This window comes from Triturus cristatus, chromosome 2_2 (assembly GCF_964204655.1).
Source record: "Triturus cristatus chromosome 2_2, aTriCri1.1, whole genome shotgun sequence".
In the NCBI taxonomy this organism is placed as follows: domain Eukaryota; kingdom Metazoa; phylum Chordata; class Amphibia; order Caudata; family Salamandridae; genus Triturus; species Triturus cristatus.
This window is the reverse complement of record NC_140582.1, coordinates 1,066,994,246-1,067,013,133: the sequence shown is the minus strand read 5'-3', so window position 1 is coordinate 1,067,013,133 and position 18,888 is coordinate 1,066,994,246. Positions and strand designations below refer to the sequence as shown.

Below are 18,888 nucleotides of genomic sequence, written 5' to 3'. Positions count from 1 at the left end.
AAAATCACTAATTCGTCAACTAAAACCAAAGACATTTTCTCCATTGTCAATGAACTATCCTTACCTGACAGGGTGACCCTCAAACCAGCACCTACCCAGGCCCTTTGCGACGCCCTCAATAATTTCTTTATTCAGAAAATTATCACTATTAAGCAAAGCATTCCTCTGACCCCCGCTCGTTCGGCTTTGGGGATCTCACCCAAAAACACTCAGTTTCTCGATCTAATCCCCCCCAATCTCTAAGGAAAACTTCTTCTCAATGTTAAAGGTCAGCTCGGGCTCCCCTTTGAACCCCTGCCCCCCTCCATTTCTCCGAGAAGCTTTTCCCTCATGCCCTGACCTTCCGCTTGCATTTCTCAATAATTCTTTAGAAACAGGGGTTGTCCCTGCCTCCTTTAAAGCAGCAGAGGTCCTACCCATTTTGAAGAAGCCTCAGGCAGATCCTACTAACCTAATCAATTATCGCCCCATCTCTCTCCTCGCTTATCTGAGCAAGATTTTGGAGGCTCATGTCACACAATGCCTCAGTTCTTTCATTGAACGCTCATTCTTTCTCGATCCCCATCAGGCCGGATTCAGGCCTGCACACTCCACCGAGCAGGTCATACTTGCCGTGATGAACGAGCTCCGCAGGGGTGCGGACCACAATCTCTCCCAAGCCCTTGTTCTTTTAGATCTATCGGCCGCCTTTGACACGGTCGATCATAACCTCCTGATCGACCGTATCCGTGATGCTGGCATTCAGGGCACGGCCTTAAAATGGATCTCTTCCTTTTTGGGAGACCGCTCGCAGGCTGTTCGCTTGGCCACCTTTTCTGCCATGAAGACCCCACTAACCTGTGGTGTCCCACAGGGTTCGTCTCTCTCACCCTTACTTTTTAACCTATACATGGTCCCTCTTATCCACTCGCTCCGCAATTTCGAAGTGGTTTGCTTCAACTATGCAGACGACCTTCAACTGGTCTTCAATATTAACTCCTCTTCTGCGTCCATTTCCAGCTTTCAGGCTACTCTATGCTTCATCAGGGATTGGATGAATATCAGTCAACTCAGGCTCAACCCTGATAAGACCGAGCTTGTTTTGACCGGCCCCTCAAATCCCTGGAACAACAATTTTTGGCACCCCTCGCTAGGAAATCCTCCTTTAACCTCTAAATCGGTCAAAAGCTTTGGAGTGATCATCATCAGCGATCTGTCCATGAATCCCCAGATTGGAGCAGTTACATCTTCATGCTTCTTTCACTTACGCAGAATTCGTAAGATTGCTAGATTTCTTACCACCGAGGCCCTTACTGTAGTTCTCTTGGCCCTGGTCATTTCACGGATAGACTATGCCAACTCCCTTTATGTTGGCATCCCCCTCTATCAACTTCACCGACTCCAGCTGGTCCAGAATCAGGCTGCCCGCCTCATCACTCACCAATCACGTACCCAACACGTCCGTCCTCTGCTGAAACTTCTTCATTGGCTCCCGGTTGACAAACGTTGTCTGTTTAAACTGGGCTGCACGATCTTCAAAACCCTTACCTGCAAGGCGCCTGCTTTCATTTCTTCCTTAATCTCTCGCTATTCTCCCACCCGTGCACTCCGATCGTCACACTCCAACTTTCTCACCCCCCTCTCGTTTCAATCGAAAAAAACACGGCGGACTATCTTTTTCCTTTCTGGCACCGCAGATGTGGAACTCCCTTCCTTTGGATCTCAGACTTGAAACCTCCCTGCCGCACTTCAGATCTCTTCTCAAAACCTTTCTTTTTATCCAAGCTTACCAGTAACCTCCTGATCTAGTGCACCATTGCCATAGCGCCATGAAACCTTTGGGTGTACGTGCGCTCTAGAAATAATTTTTAACATAACAATCTGCTAAAAGAACTATCCTTGGATACTGATTCCACTATACTCATGACTCTAGACATCGAGAGTCAGTATACTAGTATACCCCAGGAGGACACCATCTGAGTTCGAGGTGAGGCCTTGGACGACACCAACTGGGATTATCAAACACCCAAATCCTTTATCCTTGAATGTGCCACTTTAGCATTAAAAGGTAATTTTTTTTTTTTTAATACCAAGGGAACATCTTCTTACAAACAACGGGTACTTCGATGGGCAGCATCTTTGCCCCTAGTGTGGCGGGCCTCTACGTCCATGACTTTGAGCGTAGGCATATCCTAGGTGCTAACAACCCTTTCTCCTCTTCCATTGGTTTTTGGAAGAGGTATATAGATTATGTTCTTCTTATATGGCAGGGCACAGAAAATGACCTTGCGGCCTTCCTTGAATGGATCAATACCTTGGATCTAAACTTGAAATTCACCTACACCTGCAGTCCACAATCAGTAGTGTTTCTGGATGTGGTTATCTCGCTATCCAATGGTTGTCTTACCACTAAGACTCACTACAAACCCACAGCTAGGAACAATCTCTTTGTTTTCAAGCTTCCACCCGAGGTCCCTAAAAGAAAATCTATCCTTTGGCCAATACCTCAGTGAGAAGAAATTGCAGCAACCTGGTTGATTTCCGCAAATAAACATCCGATCTAACCACTAAACTGAAACATAGGGGTTATCCGGCAAACATCCTTAAAGGCTACAAAAGGGCACGCAACCAACCCAGAGAAGCTCTACTAGAGGAGAACCCAAAAGAAAAGCAAGAACTACCGTTGACATGTGTAACAACCTTCAGCAGTGCGTCTAACACTTAAAAAAATTGTTAATAAACACTGGAACATACTTACCAGTAACAACCACAAATGGGAGAAACCCCTGTTTTCTTTCAAAAAGGGAGGTAGTCTCAAAGACAACCTAGTTCATACACGTCCAATAAACCATCTGGTGAGAGATCTTATGATCACCGAGGTGTGGGGCTTACCCAAGGTCACTGGCCATTACCCCTGTGCCTCCTGCAGTGTCTACTTCACCAAACACACGAAAACCCTCAATCTTGAACAAGGAAAGCTTTGGACACAGCGGGCCCACATTAATTGTAATTCAACAAACGTAGTTTACTTGATCACTTGTCTGTGTGGACTACGTTATGTGGGCATGACCACACGCCAAGTGAAACTGCGTGTAAGCGAGCACCGGAGCAATATCCGCTGTGGTTGGGTCACTACCAAACTAAGTGACCACTTCATACAACACAATCACACCGCAAACTATCTCAGGTGGACAGTAATTGAGCATGGACAATCAGAACGTAACACCCAGAAAATCCTCTTTGAGAAGGAACAGAGGTGGGTGTACCGGCCGGACACCCACCACTTTGGTCTAAATGACAATATCCCCTGGGCATCATTCTTGCAACACTAATTGCCATCAGCTCGAACCCTTGACTGGGAGTGTTTTCCTTTAGCGATAATCCCCTTCTACCTCTCCTGAATACCATCAGGTGATACCTGGCATCTAATGCCAACTTAATTAAATGGACATTTATCCTTATTCCTCTTCCTTTCCTCTTTCATAATTTTCATTCTTTGTCCTCCGTTTCTATACTAGATCATTGATCCTTTTCCTTGTTCTACAAACCCCTTCGCCCCTCCCCGCCCCCTTTATTTTTGCTTGGACTCCATTTTTGTTTGGACTCCTCACTTCCCTCTGACTTGGGCGAGTGTTTACACTTCCTATCAGCAACCGCATAGGCTTTGAATGTATTTTACCATTGATGGGTGTTTAGGTTGCTCCAAAAGCCCTTTTTTTCAGTTCCCCCTCGCCCTTGAACTTGAGAGGTTTACTGGTGTAAAGTGCACATTGTTGCCCTCAGACTCGAACACGTAGCTCTCGTCCGTGTTCGGAACACTAGTCTTACTTTTTCACGCACCCACTTAGTGGAGCAATTTTTATCAACCAGCTTAGATCTGCATTTTTACCGGCTCAACGCGCACCTTTATTTTGACGGGCGCGCAGTAACTTTTTTCGGCCAGGGGACTTCGTATGACGTGGCGCTCTGTTCAGAGCGTTCCGTATCCATGACAATGAGCCCTCGTTTGGTTCCGTACTCCTGATTGGGAATACAGCGCCATAGCATGTTTGGCCAGTCAACGCGACTCCGGTTCACTGATTGGAGGTGACCTGGAACGTCATCCCGCACCACGTGAGGACACGCCCCCTTCTGCCTCGCTTCTCGAGCGCGAGTTTTTCTTACATTTCTTTATAAACATGCCGGCTCTCCTTTCTCACTTACTATCGGGGTCCGGTTACCGGGGGATCATATAGGTGCCAAGCGGGTGCCTAGCTGAGCGGGCGTGAGTCCTACGTCCAGACACTACAGATACTTTTTGGAGAATTTCTCTGCTCTTTTTAATTCTTCTTTCTCCCCCACCTTCTGCATTTTCTATCCCTAGGGTGTGCCAATGTAGCTTCCACCCCCTCCCGAGGCCCATGGTGTAGATCCTGACTACACCCCATGTGAGACCCTATTTTCGTTAATTTATTCAGTGCCCATTAACACGGTCTTTCTACCGCGTATAGTGCTTCACCACGTAGGATCTTGGTTAATACCAATGACCGTCCAGGGCTCTTCATATCCTTTATTTGTTTTGCGTGTAGGGATCGCATTTGTTGTGTGGTATGCATTTCTTCTGTCCTCACAGCAGCACAGATGGCCAGCGTTACCGATTTTAAGTGCACCACGCAGAGCACAATTATTTGTATGTCCTACGGTGACAAACCCATATGACTATGTCTAATCATTACTTGTTTGTCTCTCTTGTTTGTCTGTGTATTTGATATTCTTACCCAGAATAAACTCTGTTCCTCTCCATTGCGGGAGTCACCTTAATTTTTATATATAAAACAAAAATGTTTTTGTATTCTTTTCACACTTATAGCCTCAGGTTAGGGTGGGCCTTAGCGCACCCATACCGCCAAGGTTCTCGCGCCCTTTTTTGGTCTTGCCGAATGCCAGTTTATAATTAACACATAGGCAGAAACATGTTGACCATATCATAAGGGACCTGGCTGAACAATCTATTCAGCTTTTACGTCCCACACTTTAAAAAAAAAAAGAAAAAATTGTTTGTTTGGCTTTTAATAAAGTTTATTTTTGGACACAAACCAGAGACATTTAACAATCACTTCCACTACCCACCACATACACAACCAGCTCTGTAGTAATTCTGGCGTCGAAGCACACCGGGGTGGCACTCGGCCTCTCCCGGTGGGGCCCAATGATGAAGCATGCCACCAACCAGGTTGGCGAGTGAGGGCTTTATTAAGAAACCTAGTTGGATTCTGCAGTTGTGCTCTGCCAATAATTCCTAGGCGCACTCTTTCGTTGTTTTGAATATTTTGTGTACAATCATTCATTGTGATGTAGGATTAAAAGAGTATTACACAGTTGTTGACGGCCACTGAAAATCTGAATTAGCTACATAAACATTCACTGCACAGGAATACGAGATTGCATTTTCTATAATTATTCTTCAAAACACATGGTAGCTCAAACAATACATAACCAGCACCCTACATTCACCTTTCTTTAGAAAGCTCAGTTTGTATTCTACACAACTAAACTTCAGGAGCTAGATCGATCCAGTTTGACATCTTCGTTCTGTTTGCTGCAGCAATAACCCTTACCATTAATACTTCCAAATTTTTAGCTGCCAAAACCAGTATACACAAACTCTAAAGGAGAGGACAAGGAGACAAAACGTGCCTATAACAGCACCTCATTCATTTGTGTCAGCTACTTAGATATTGGCATTTATTATATCAGTGGTTTTAGCAAACTACAAAAGAACCATCCATAGTACCAATGCCCAACACAAACGCAAAACAAGCCTTGGCATAGCCAATAGGTCTCTCCTTTGGGACCTTATAAGTGTTTAGTCATCCAGCACAATATCCTTGGTGCAACAACATCAAGTGTTGCATGGCTAAACACTTATTAGATCCCAAAGGTGAGACCTATTGGCTATGCCAATGCTTGTTCCCATTGGAAGCAAGTATATATCCTCTCCTCCTTTGTTCCCACTTGAGGCAACTGTTGTCTCACTTTCCCAGGTTTTTTTCTTTACCCATCTGCCTTCTCATCTATCCAACTCACTCCACGTTCGGACATAGCTAATTCATTCTTTGATCCATAATTTCAGTCCTAACTGCTTCATGTTAGAAAGATTACGGTCATAAAAAACGATAGCCTCTGTGTAAGGCTTTGGACTTCTGTAAATCAATTTAGTATTTGTGAGATAATTCAGACAATCTTTCATGATCCTGTCCAGCCGGATCAGTAATGCCTTTACACATGAACAAAAGCTCATCAGTAGAAATTCAATTGGGATATTTCAAGATTTCTAAGTTTCATTTAATCTAATTCGTTTTAATTTCACCACATCTACGGTCTTCTCTGTTGCTGAAGTTTAAGCATTTCTTACTCTTGGTCTGGCATTCTCACTACCAGTTGGGGTGTCTATACCTTTAAATTAGTCATCGAGCTCACCGGCAGTAAGACCAGGTTGATCTGCAGGAGTTATAAGGATGATCTCTCTTCTAAATTGGATCCGGTGGTGAGCTTAAGAGACATGTCGGAGCTCGGTGAACCCATATGTATTCTTGCATTCTGGTTACTATAATGGAAACTGACGGACACATTTGTGTTCGGCATGAAAAAAGGTGGCAGCTTTGGGGAACCCCTCTAGTCGGGTTAAACCCTGTTTGATGTAATGTAGGGTCTGCACTTGCAGCACATGAAGTATTCCCTTGTGACAGAAGCATGGGAATTTGAGATCTGATTTCAAGGTCCAGCCCGCAGTATTGCTTCTTGAGGTGTCAATCCCAATTGGGAACAGTCTGACTTGTTTGCAGCCAATCCAGGTTCATATAAAGGAACAGGGTCTACTGTAACAGGAACAGTCAATTCCTCTGGGGCATTCAGGACAGGTGAGTTTGGATTGTCCGAGTTCACTGGTGCTATAGGCTCATCAGAATTACCACTAGTATTTGTTACTCAAACCTCTAGGCTTAGCTGCATATGGGATGAAAGATTTATCCATCTATAATTTATGAGCTCATCACTTGAATCGGTCTCACGGTCCTAAACTATTTTCTCAGTATCATCTCTTTTTCTTATCCTTTCATTTACCCTTCTCTTCCTCACCCATTCAATGGAGTGTACAGTCTAACTCCCTCAATCAAGTCGGTGCTTCATGACTTCTGCTCTTCATCCCATCTATCATCTGCACAAGTGTGCATGACTTTCTTGACCCTTCTTTAAAATCCATCCCCTCAAGGTGAGCTGTATCGTCCCAGGCATTAAGTTCTTCATATTGTGTACGTCTAGGAGGCAGTTTACTGTCCTATAACACCCTCCTTAAATGTTCCGCGATTTTCAAATTAAATATACCATATCGGGGAAACATCAATGGACCATCTTGCTCTGTATTCTTGTGCCATTGTTCAAAGCAAATACACGCGTGAAGACCCACGTTTATTACCATATTATGGCCTTGTGTGTCTTCAGATGGTGCCCCTTAACCCTGTCTAACAGTATAATCACATCTCTGTTCATTAGACTCTATATACTCCTTTGAAAAATTTAATTTTAAAGTAAAAAATATGCAAAATTCTGAGTGACTTTTATTTACACCAGGAAATGATTCTTCACCCACAATTCTGTTTGGCGTCCACAACCAGTACCAGCTCGTCTCAACAGCAACCGACAAATGTCAGCGCGGCACCTTATGTCAATCTCACGCCTTGCAGTGCCTCACTCTCCTTTACAATATTCCCACGAACACAGTCTGCATTTGTTTTGTGCATACATTCTTGAATCAATTTCAATGACTAACTTTGCTCCTCTAAAGAAATTAGAGTATTTAATCATGCAAGAAACAGTCCGGAACAACACTTTCTGGCCTACTCTAACATAGACGTTTTTTAGGATACCTCTACCAGCGGGTCTCACTTGGATTGATACAGTTGTCAGTTAATGCTGTTAAGGCACACTGTATATTAATAGCTAGTTCTGCAGTGAATGTTCTTCAGTACTGAGTTAGAGTACAACACTTTACATTAATAATGTCAGAACACACAAAATGTACAATGCAAAGTAATGTATGTATTGCGTATTTGTGACCTGTAAGGGAGTAGCCAATATTGCGCTGCTCCAAAGCTGTTGGTTGACATTTATTTGAATGCATGTTTGAATTCATATTTCAATTCTTTCACCCACCTGGCATTGACACTCATTTACTCCTTTTCTATTCTTCAGCCAGTCATTTGAAATATTCTCTGCCTTCTGTTTGTTTGGGGTTTAAACCAAGCAGGATTTAAGAGGAGCATCTCCGTGAGCCATTATCTTACACTTCTTAATGCATTCATTTACAAAAGCGATATCTCCTGATTGCACGCTTGCATAAGCACTGGCCCATTTTCTACTACAGCATTAAGTGTTTTGTACTTGGTTCATATGGTTTACTGGATTGAAAATTGTTTTGTTTTTCATTGTACTGTTTCTGTGGCTGTATACCTCGACAAATGTTTTATTTTTCGTTAGTAAATGTAGCAAATTAACATTTTAACTAAGCTCTACAGGCAAATCATTAGACAAGTTCTTCACTCTTATCTCTCATTGCAGCTGCTTCGTGACTCCACCTTTTTGTACTCTTTCCACTTTTTAGAATGAGTTGGACTACAAACGATGAAAATTGTGACGTACATTTAGCGGTTGATGTGTGTGACTTCAGTTTTCCTGCACCTCAGCAAACGGGGAGACCATCAATTCTTCGCCCTTCTCAGAAACAAAATTTGCCTAAATCTGCAGTGAAGCCAATGAAGGTATGTTCTAAAATAACTGTTTCTTCCAATATTGTGATCTCATGCTTTTTGAAATGACCGAGCTAGACATGACCGGCAAATAATTCTGCAATAGACTTGTTTATAACTGCATTTGTCTTGCAACCAGTGAGAAATAAGCAGAGGTTCACCACTTGAGAGAGGCAGCAATTTATTTTTATCCTCATTTTGGATTCTAACTAGCCATTACTCAGCTCAAGAAACCTACGAAAGCCATATACCTTGAGTGAACTTGGCCTAGTACACTCCTAGAAACAATTTGTCTGGGTCCAACCAACGAGCATTACTGTGTAAAATAATTTTTTTTTTTTGTCTCCTGCTGCATTAAATATTTCAGTGAACCAAAGAACAGGAGGTGGGAAGGAGGCAGATTGGTGCTGTCTCTTTCCTATAACTTTAAAAACCATTTTTTCCCTACCTGTGATTGCCTTCTTTTTTTTAACTGGTTTGCTTGTGGATGTTAGTTTAAAATTCTAGTTTTAACCTGCCTGTGACTGCATAATTTTCCATCTGTTTTGTGCTTAAATTTGTGGTTTTTACTTGCCCATGACTGTTTTCATTTAACCGGTTGAATTGTGGGACTGTCTGTCTTTTACCTCCTAATTTCTCCTTTGCTCTGTGCTCAGACCTGTATGTTAAGCAATCCACCCCCAGCTCCCATTTTGTGTTAGCAAGTGAGTGAACCAGGGCCCCTCTTCTCCCCCCCCTTCGGAAAGTGAACAGAGGGTGCTCTGAGACAGCAGTAGTCTGCTGTGAGCTGTTTAAGCTATGTTTTATAGGGATTGTGCAATTGTTTTTTGTCTAGGTGAGTGAGTAAAGTTTTATCCAAACAGTATTGTTAGAGGACAAAGTTTGTTAGGCACTTACCTGCATAAGTCCAAAGTGTGGATTGAGCCTGTCTGTCTCCTAGGAGCATCTGAATAGAGCAGCAGCTTCCAACTCCCTGGCCAGCAAACCTTGCCTGAGCTTGCTGGGACTCTACATAGTCTATTGGATTGTACATGTGTGCACTGATTGGTGGTTGTCTCTAGTGTTTCTATTGGATTAAGGTTAGTGTTCTCATTGGGTGGGTATTTGAGGGTTCTGATTGATTTCTGGGTCAGTGATTCAATTAATGCAGGGTTGGGGCTAGTTTTAGGCTTTTTATTGGAAGTAGCGATTTAGGGCTTTCTGTGTGCTTGGTTGCTAGGCTCTTCACTGGTAGTAGGGATTAAGGTTTCCTGTGTTTGGTTGCCTGGACAAGGTTGGTACTAGAATTAGGTTTTTTTATTGGTATTAGAGATTAGGGTTTGCTGTGTGATTGGTTGCTGGGACTAGGGTTGGGACTAAGGCCTTCTATTGTATGTAGGGTTTGGGGTTTTGAGCCTGATTGAGTGATTGGACTAGGGCTATGATTGGCTGTAAGGTCTTGGTTTCCTATTGGTTCTAGAGTTTAGGGCTAGTGTTGTGATGGGATAGGGCTAGGGCTCCCATTGGTTGAAGGGGTCACCTGACTACTAAGGCTATGAAAGTACAGGGCTTAGGGCCTCTCATCCTGAGCGTCCAGGTTAAGGGCAGAGAGGACAAGGGTGAGTGCCTGTTAAAGCCTGTTCAAGACTGGTCGGGCCAGGGCCAGAAATGCTGCCCATTTTCACATTCAGTAATACCCACCCTACACCATCCACAGAGTAACACTCACACCAAATGTACACCACACATTTACTACAGACCAACCCTATGCACATATCAATGTAGCAGCACACACTACAAAACCACACTTATATAACTTTCTATCCCAGCTACCACACATTTCCACAATCGCCTACAAACATACAAACAGTTCACAACTCTTATACCACTAACCAATCCACTCATCACTAACACACCAAAATCCATAGCATACTTAACTGCAACCCATTCAGACACACTCCCCAGTCTAATTACTCCTAACAGACCCCCTTTCATCATTGATCAACCCATACTGAGCCTTCCATCATTTGTCCAACCAACACCCTCCTCTTCTTTCTACCACAATAACCAAATCAATCAGGGTATTGTTAAGCGTGCTACTCACCCGTGAGGGTCTCAAGGCGCGGGGGAAGAGAGGAACACGCTCCGTTAGCCAAAAAGCCAGGTTTTGAGCCTTTTTCTGAAGATGTGCCGAGTAGGGGAGCATCTGATGTTGACTGGGAGCTCGTTCCAGGCCTTGGCTGTGACGTAGTAGAAGGCTCTTCCACTCGCTCTCGTTCTGCGACTGCACAGGGTTTCTGCTAGGGCGAGGTCGGCGGAGTGGAGGTTTCTTTTGGGTACGTGGAAGGAGACTTTCATTGAGGTATTTGGGTCCGGTGTTGTGGAGAGATGTAGGCATGGGAGAGTAGCTTGAAGGTTACTCTCCTCTCGACGGGGAGCCAGTGGAGGTCTCGTAGGTGTTTGGTGCTGTGCTCACGTCGTGGGATGCCGAGGACGAGTCTGGCCGCTGTGTTCTGGATGGTCTGGAGTTTGCGTAGCAGGGATTTGTTGATTCCGGCATAGAGGGCGTTCCCATAGTCCAGTCTGCTGGTTAGGAGTGCGTGGGTGATGAATTTCTGGCTTCAGGGGGCGGGGGATCCACTTGAAAGACTTCTGAAGGATGCAGAGGGTATGGAAGCCGGTGGAGGCGATTGCGTTGTTCTGGCGGGTCATGGTGAGGGAGGAGTCTAATATGATGCTGAGGTTCCAGGTGTGGTCTGTGTTGAGGGACGGGGATTTGGGTTGCTGAGGTCAGCAGACCACCAAGTGTTGTCTCAGGCTGAGGAAGTGGGTCCAAGGATGAGGACTTGTGTCTTCTCAGAGTGGCGCTTCAGACAGCTGCTGCTCATCCAAGCTACGACGCCTTTCATTCCTTCCTGGAAGCTGAGTCTGGTGTCTCCGGGGTTCTTTGTGAGGGAGAGGATGAGCAGGGTGTCATCTGCGTAGGATACCATGCTGAGTCCATGCTATCTGACGATGGCCGCGAGGGGGTCCATGTAGTTGTTGAAGAGCGTGAGGCTGAGCGGCGATCCTTGGGGAACTCCGCAGTTGATCTGTGTGTTCAGAGAGGAAAGGTGGGAGTCTGATCCTTTGGGTTCTTCCGACAAGGAAGGGGCTGATCCAGTTGAGAATGGTTCCCTGTATGCTGGCGTCGTGGAGTCTGGCTGCGAGTGTGTGGTAGGAGACGGTGTTGAAGCCGGGGAGAGGTCTGGAAGGATGAGGGCAGTGGTGTGGCCTTGATCAAGGAGCAGGTGGATGTTGTCTGTGGCGGCGAGGACGGCGGTCAGGGTGCTGTGGTTACTGCAGAATCCGGGTTGGGAGGAGTAGAGGATGGTGTTCTCCTCGAAGGTTGTCAGCTGGGTGTTGAAGATCTTCCCGGTCACTTTGGCTGTTGAGTGAAGGAGAGAGATGGGTCGGTAGTTTTTCCAAGTCAGTTTGGTCTGCCGAGGGCGTCTTAAGGAGGGGCTTGACTTTTGTGCGTTTCCAGTCAGGGAAAGTGGCGGATTTAAAGGCTGCGTTGATGGTGCGGTATAGCTCTGGGCTATGGCGGTGGCGGCTCTGTGGAAGATGTGCGGCGAGCAGGGATCCATGGGGGCTCCTGAGTAGTTGCACTTCATGGTCTTGGTGGTATCTTCGGTGGTGACTGGAGTCCAGGCGGGGATGGTGGGCTGGCTGTTGTTGCTGATGGGAAGGGAGGTTTCGGGAGTCTGTTAGCTGAAGTTGTCGTAGAGGGCCTTGAATTTCAGGTGGAAGTAAGAGCTGAGTTTGTTGCGGAGGTCCTGAGAAGGTGTGACATCTGTGGCTTCTCTGGGGGGGTTTGGCGAGTTGCTGGATCTTTTTTTGGGTTGTCTGTAGTTGCATCTGTATTCTTGGAGGTCGATGGCGAACCAGGTGGCCTTCAAGGGGCGTTGTCTGATGGGGTTGCGGAGGTGTGCGAGCTTGTCTGCACAGGTGGTGATCCATCGGTAACGTTCCTTGGCTGCAGAGTTAGCATCTGTTGAAGGGGGAGGGGTCGTAGATGAGGGTCGAGTTGAGGTGCTCCTATGTGACCTTGCTCCAGTTCCTTTCCCGGTAGGCATGGAGTGGGTTTGTGAGTGGTGGTAGTGTTGAAAGAGAAGTGTACGCAGTGGTGGTCTGTCCAGAGAGAAGCAGATGTTGTTCCTTCCTGTGAAGATGGGGTTGAGGGTGTGTCCTGCCTTGTGGGTGGGGCTGGTGATGAGCTGTTTCAGTCCGATGTTGGCAAGGTTGTCCGGGAGGGTGGTGGAATTTGGGTCGCTGAGGATGTCGAGTTGGAAAATCAGGTCTACGATGAGTAAACATCACTTTCATGCCACAGCACCACACATTTTAACTCTTGCAGCAAACAGGTCAAAGACAAATAGTCTTCACTCTACTTAATCCCCTCCTTTACACTACATACACTCTATTCACAAACACATAACCACCCCCTTTACCTTACAACTTCCACTTGCAAACAATACTATTCAAACAAATCCCTCTCATAAAACCAATACATCGGCTCCTCTTTTCACTCCTCAAAAACAAAACCTATCCCGAACACCAGCATGACAATCTCTCAAGCACACCTCCTAATACTTTGTCACAAAATACAATCATACATCCACCTTTTAACTACACAAATGAACAAACTACAATACGAAGCGTTCGCTCCTCCACCACACCTAAAACACATACAGCAACTCTCTTCTAACGGCCTCTCATCCATTGGGCAATTCAGAACATTACTACATGACCCACATGCTGCACCACCACCCCTAACTCGTACACCTTCTGCCCAAAACAAACAATATAAGCAATGTGCTACGCATCACGACTTTGCTTCTCCATGTCTACTGCAAAACAAGGTTACACCACAAAAAAATACAGCACACCAACTCACTCTCAAACACCGTCTTCACCACCTATGCACACATACCCATCAAAATGCCATCTTAGCCTGCTGGACCAGGAACACATTACAGAACAGCTACACAATTGCTATCCTAATACAGCTAATACAGCACTGAAAACACACCTGCCCTCCCCCCTCTTCCCCCTCCCTCATGCTTCCAGCGCCTTGAGACCCTCACAGGTGAGTAGCGCGCTTCACAAATCCCTGATTGATTTAATACTGATCACTCCTTGTACAAAACAAAGTCTCACTGTCACCAAAGCACATTCTCTAAACTGTCTAATAAATGCTCGATCGCTCTCTAAAAACAAACATCACATCTGCGACCTTCTCACTGACACAAAACCAGACATACTATTCATAACTGAATCCTAGTTGGGAGATATGGCTCCAGTCCTGCATGATTTCGTTCCTCTAGGCCAGTGATACTCCAAGTACGGCCCGGGGGCTGCATGCGCCCCTCCTGACCTTTACATGTGGCCCCCTGGGCAGCAGCAGCACTGGGCTGCTGTTTACTCAGCGCTAACACTGAATTTTTGTTTTAAATATACAGTAATCACTTATTTAAAGGTTATTTGCAGTTAGGGAAAGCAAGTAGTTAGGCCCTTAACTTTAGGAACACCTTCATTTTTAAAGCAAGCCACTAGATATACATGCTCTGCTTCCCCTACACCCATTTTACACTCCCCGCTGGCATCCGTGTGGCCCTCGGGCACTCCATAGACCCATCTTTGTGGCTTCCGGGAAAATGTTTGAGAGTACCCATGCTCTAGGCTATCAAACGATCATCATAATTATATAGGCAAAAAAGGAGGTGACCTAGATGTTGTGTGGTCAGGCAAACATTACACATCACTAAAGTTGATGACCTCTCCATAAAGAATTGTAAGGCTCTTCATACCGGATGCAATCCTACAGTCTTCCTCCTGTAACTTCTTGCTCCTTTACAGACCTCCATCTAGCAAGGCGACATTCCCAAACACACTTCTAGAGACAGTTTCAAACCTGATAACAATACACCCCAACCTATGCATTTCTGGGTGACCTCAACATTTGGTTTGACAAACCCAACATGACCCAGCACTGAACCTGCATCAGATCGTGCACAAACCCACACACACCGCTAGACATATCCTAGATGTAATTTTTGCTAATACCAAACTAGTTACTTTTCAAACTATAACTCGTGTCACATGGGCAGACAACCATTTGCTTGCTTTCTAACACTAAGCGACTCACCTAAAACCACCTTACATGCATCCACCTATCGACCGTGGATCAAACTCCATTTGGAACACTTATAATAACTAACATCCAGCACAGATCTGGTAAGAATAAATTCTGTTCAAAAACTTTGACGACCTCCTCAACCCCCCCCCCCCCCCCCCCCTCCCGCAGCTTCGCTATCAAGCGCCTTCTGTTGGTAGGTTGAGGCCTCATCCCTATTGGTCCATTGGGAGAGCCTTGGTCCTCTGCTGGCCGCTGCTGTCCATGTCTGCCTCTGTGCCCTCCATAGGCTTTCTTGTCTCTTGTGCCAGTGTGCCTCTTTCTGCCTTTTTTTTGCCTTCTGTCTCACTTTCTGCCTGCTGCCTTCTGCCTCCGTTTTTCTGCCTTCTGCCTCCGTTTTCTGAAAGTTTTCTACACCCTCACTGTCCTGAATTCTTCTATTTCTGTCTGTTTTCCCCTTTGTGCGTGCCCGCTGCTTCCCCTGTGCCTCCCCGTCGTTGCGGATTTCCTACCTTCTGCTTCCAGCCTCCCAGCTGCGCTTCCCACCCCCTTCCCCTACCTAATGGCGGCTCTTGGCATGCCAAAGGCAAGCCCGTCTGCGACCCGGCCAGTGCCAGGGACCCCAGTTCTCCAGCCATCCACTGCTACAACTCCGTTGACCTCCTTGCACTTAACCCCTGAAGAAATATCAACTGCCAGAGATCGACGCCAAACTCGACGCATGGCCAGTTCTCCAGCCGACTCTGCAGACAATCCTTCACCATCAACAGCCTCTTCCCCCCCCCCCCCCCCCCCCCCCACCCCCACGACCGCAGAACCCATGCCGGACGCCCAGACCACCGAAGCCCTGGCATGCATCCTCCTCATCGTGCGTTCCCTCCACACACACACACCACGGAAACTTGGACCAACGCCACCTCTGGCCCAGACATCGCCACCGCCATCCCTGATGGTTACAAGATCCAATGAAAGGACCCCCCTCCACCGCCCAGGAGGACTCCATCGCACACAAGAGCTCCTTCCGACTCACCACCTAAAGTACGAGCGACTCCTCTTCCAACACGGAGAACCTCCACTTCAGCCCCAGAACCACGCTACTTGGGTGCCTTATCTACAGACCACCCGGGCCTCGCACCGCCTCCGCCACCACCATTGCCGACCTCCTTGCACCCCATGCCATGGCCTCCACATGCTACATCCTTACCGGAGACCTGAACTTGCACCTCAAACTGCAGCGATCCCGACTCCATCACCCTCCTTGACAACCTCAGACTGAAGCAGCTCGTCACCACCCACCAAGCCGGACACACCCTCGACCCCCATCTTCGCAGGAGGGACTCACATCCCCTTAGCCATTGCACCCATCCCCTCTGGACAGACTACCACTGCGTACACTTCAGCTTCAACACCATTGCACCCAAACCCGCCCCGCGCCCGCCTCGAAGAAACTATAGCAAGATAAGGGGATCACCTCAATTCCACCCTCCTCCACAACCCCCACCCCTCCGCCACGACCGACGCCAACTTCGCGGCCAAAGAACTACACCGATGGATCTCCCAGCTGCGCTGACAAGCTCACACCGCTCTGCCACCCTGTCAATCAACACCCCCCATAAGGCCGTCTGATGCATCACCGACCTCCAAGAAGCCAGATGCTCCTGCAGGCGCCTCGAGAAACTGTGGCGGAATGAGAAAACCACTGAAGACCTGAACAACTACAGGAACGCCATGAACGAATACCATCAGCGCATAAGAGCCACCAAGAGGACCTTTTATCAAGAAGAAAATCCACTCTAACGCAAGCATCTGATAGACTACTAGCCGCAGATTCTTTAATGTAGAATTATCCCCAGGCGTGAGACTGGACCCGGAAAACTTTCTTGCCCAGCATCTCTGCACGTCGGGAGGCTGTACCACGCTACTCCGCCCGACGTCCTCCGAGTGTGACGTCAGCGAGGTCACATAAGCCCCACCCTGGCACGCTGACATCAGTTTTCTTCTTTTCCGCATGCAACGCGGACCCGGATCATGTTCCTGGCCTTTTTCAGGCCGCCTTTTTCCGCTTTGGGCGTTTTTCTTGGGTACAGTGTGCGAATGCCTTCGGGCTTCATGACGTGCTCGTCTTGCGCGCGCCAGATGTCGGCGACGGATCCTCACCCCATCTGCATGTGGTATTTGGGGGAGCACCATGACTCCGCGGATTGTGAGGCGTGTCAGTAAATGAAGCTGAAGTCCCGGCAAGAGAGCCGGATGAAGCTCTTTCCCCCGCGGACGGCTTTAAGAATCTCCGACATCGTCCTTCTCCCATGCCGCAAGGGCGTCGCTCACCTGTTGGTAAATGTCGCAGTTTGTCTCCGAAGCCCGGTCCCCGGCCTGTTGGGGGCGTGGGTTCCCGCAGGTGGTGCGGCCCGCGCGTCGCCATCCTAGAACCCAGATGGAGGCCTATGCGGCGGCCTTGAAGGCCTCTTTGGTTCTTCCTTCTCTTCTTCTCTTCCTGGGATGTCTGCGTCCCTTGCCACGTACGGGGACTTCTGCGCCGTCACCGGTGGCTCCAGCCGCGGCGCTGACCAGTTCGGATCCAGGTTCGGAGGATGTGGGACCGTCTGTGTGCGGCCCTTTGGTGTTCCCTCATTTGGTGTTCCCTCCTTCGGACCTGGGCCCCACTGCCTCGCCACAAACCCCCGTGGGGGTCCCTGTGGTGATGCGGGAGGTTGCCGGGACTCGGGGCGTGTCCTAGAGTCCCCCTCGTCCCTTCACGTAGGCAGCTGCCTTGTCGGAGGTCGAGTTGATGCCTTTTCGGCGACGTTCCTTAGCCGCCCCGGCTCCGACCCAGCTCCGGTCTCCTGCGCTGCGTGTTGTGGCGGAGGTTGTTCCGGCGTCCCCTTCGGCGCCGGTCGTCGTTGACCTGACGCCGGTCGCGGACTCTACGGCGCCGGGCCAGCGTCTAGTTGTTGAGTCTTCTTCGGACGCACCCTCTTCTCCTGAGGTTCGGCGGTTGTTGGTTTCATCTTCTCTGGAGATGTGCTGCCGCGTCGGAGTTTTCCCCGGCGTCTTCCAAGGACGGTTCATCGCTGTCGCCGCGCCCGCAGTCTTTGCCGGAAGGGCGTCAGGTTCCCCATTCCTCGGTCCCCCATCCTCCTTTCCGGTCTTTGCCTCTCCTGTTGGCCTGGGGGACGGCCGCCTTAGCTTGCAGCCATCACCCACCGAGGAACTGCTTTCCCTGCCACAGGGCCCTACGGAGGCCGGTGCTGCCTTTGCCCGGACTGTTTCCACGGAGGTGGGGATCTTGCGCATGGGCGATCCAGCTGCCCATTTCCTCAGGGATCATCTTCTGGGGGTCCTCCATCAGGGCTATGGGGGTCGGGAGCTGCTTCTTTCCTTTGAGGCTCTTTTGGGGGCTTGGGGGTGGGCAGCCACGAGGACCCGGTGCCCCAGCTACTTCTGCACAGCCACCGTCCTGCTCCGCATGACCGGGTCTGTCTTTCCCTCCACACCTCTACCAGGGGTCCTCTTTTACAGACTGCCTTTCCCTTCCTACCATCTGTGTTGTCTCCCCCGTCACGGGAGGCCTGCTGGTTAGATTCCTGGGGACGCAATATCTGCACCTCCACCAGCGCAGCTTGGCAGGCCCTTAACACTCTTTCTTGCTTGTGGGACTCGGCGGAGTCCCTTATGTCTGCTGCTTCTCAGGAGGCTGCCTGTGTTGACCTCCGGCACCATGTGTTGGATGGCCGGGAGCTGGCGGCCTTTTTTCTTTACTCTGCTCTGGACGTTTCGGACGTGCTTGGTCGTACCATGGCTTCTTCAGTGGCCCTTCGTCGACATGCCTGGCACCGGGATAGTGTGTTCCCGGGGAATGTTAGGGTACGGTTGGTGGACCTTCCTTTTGATGGCACTCTTTTGTTCCACGCCCCTGCGGATTTTGCCATTCAGAGGTTTCTTGCGGGGTCTCCTCCGCCATTTTGGGAG

The 18,888-nt window shown here is 48.2% G+C and overlaps 1 protein-coding gene across 5 annotated transcripts in view; it reads left to right on the top strand.

The window, feature by feature from the left end:
• TACC3 (transforming acidic coiled-coil containing protein 3) overlaps positions 1 to 18,888 on the top strand; it is a 610,937-nt gene that overhangs the window by 67,049 nt on the left and 525,000 nt on the right. For all 5 annotated transcript variants that reach the window (XM_085642581.1, XM_085642579.1, XM_085642580.1 and 2 more), the window contains exon 2: positions 8,618 to 8,774. In XM_085642581.1, coding sequence (XP_085498707.1) covers positions 8,619 to 8,774 — 156 coding nt within the window. In that variant the 5' untranslated portion in view covers position 8,618. The remainder of the gene's footprint in view (positions 1 to 8,617; positions 8,775 to 18,888) is intronic.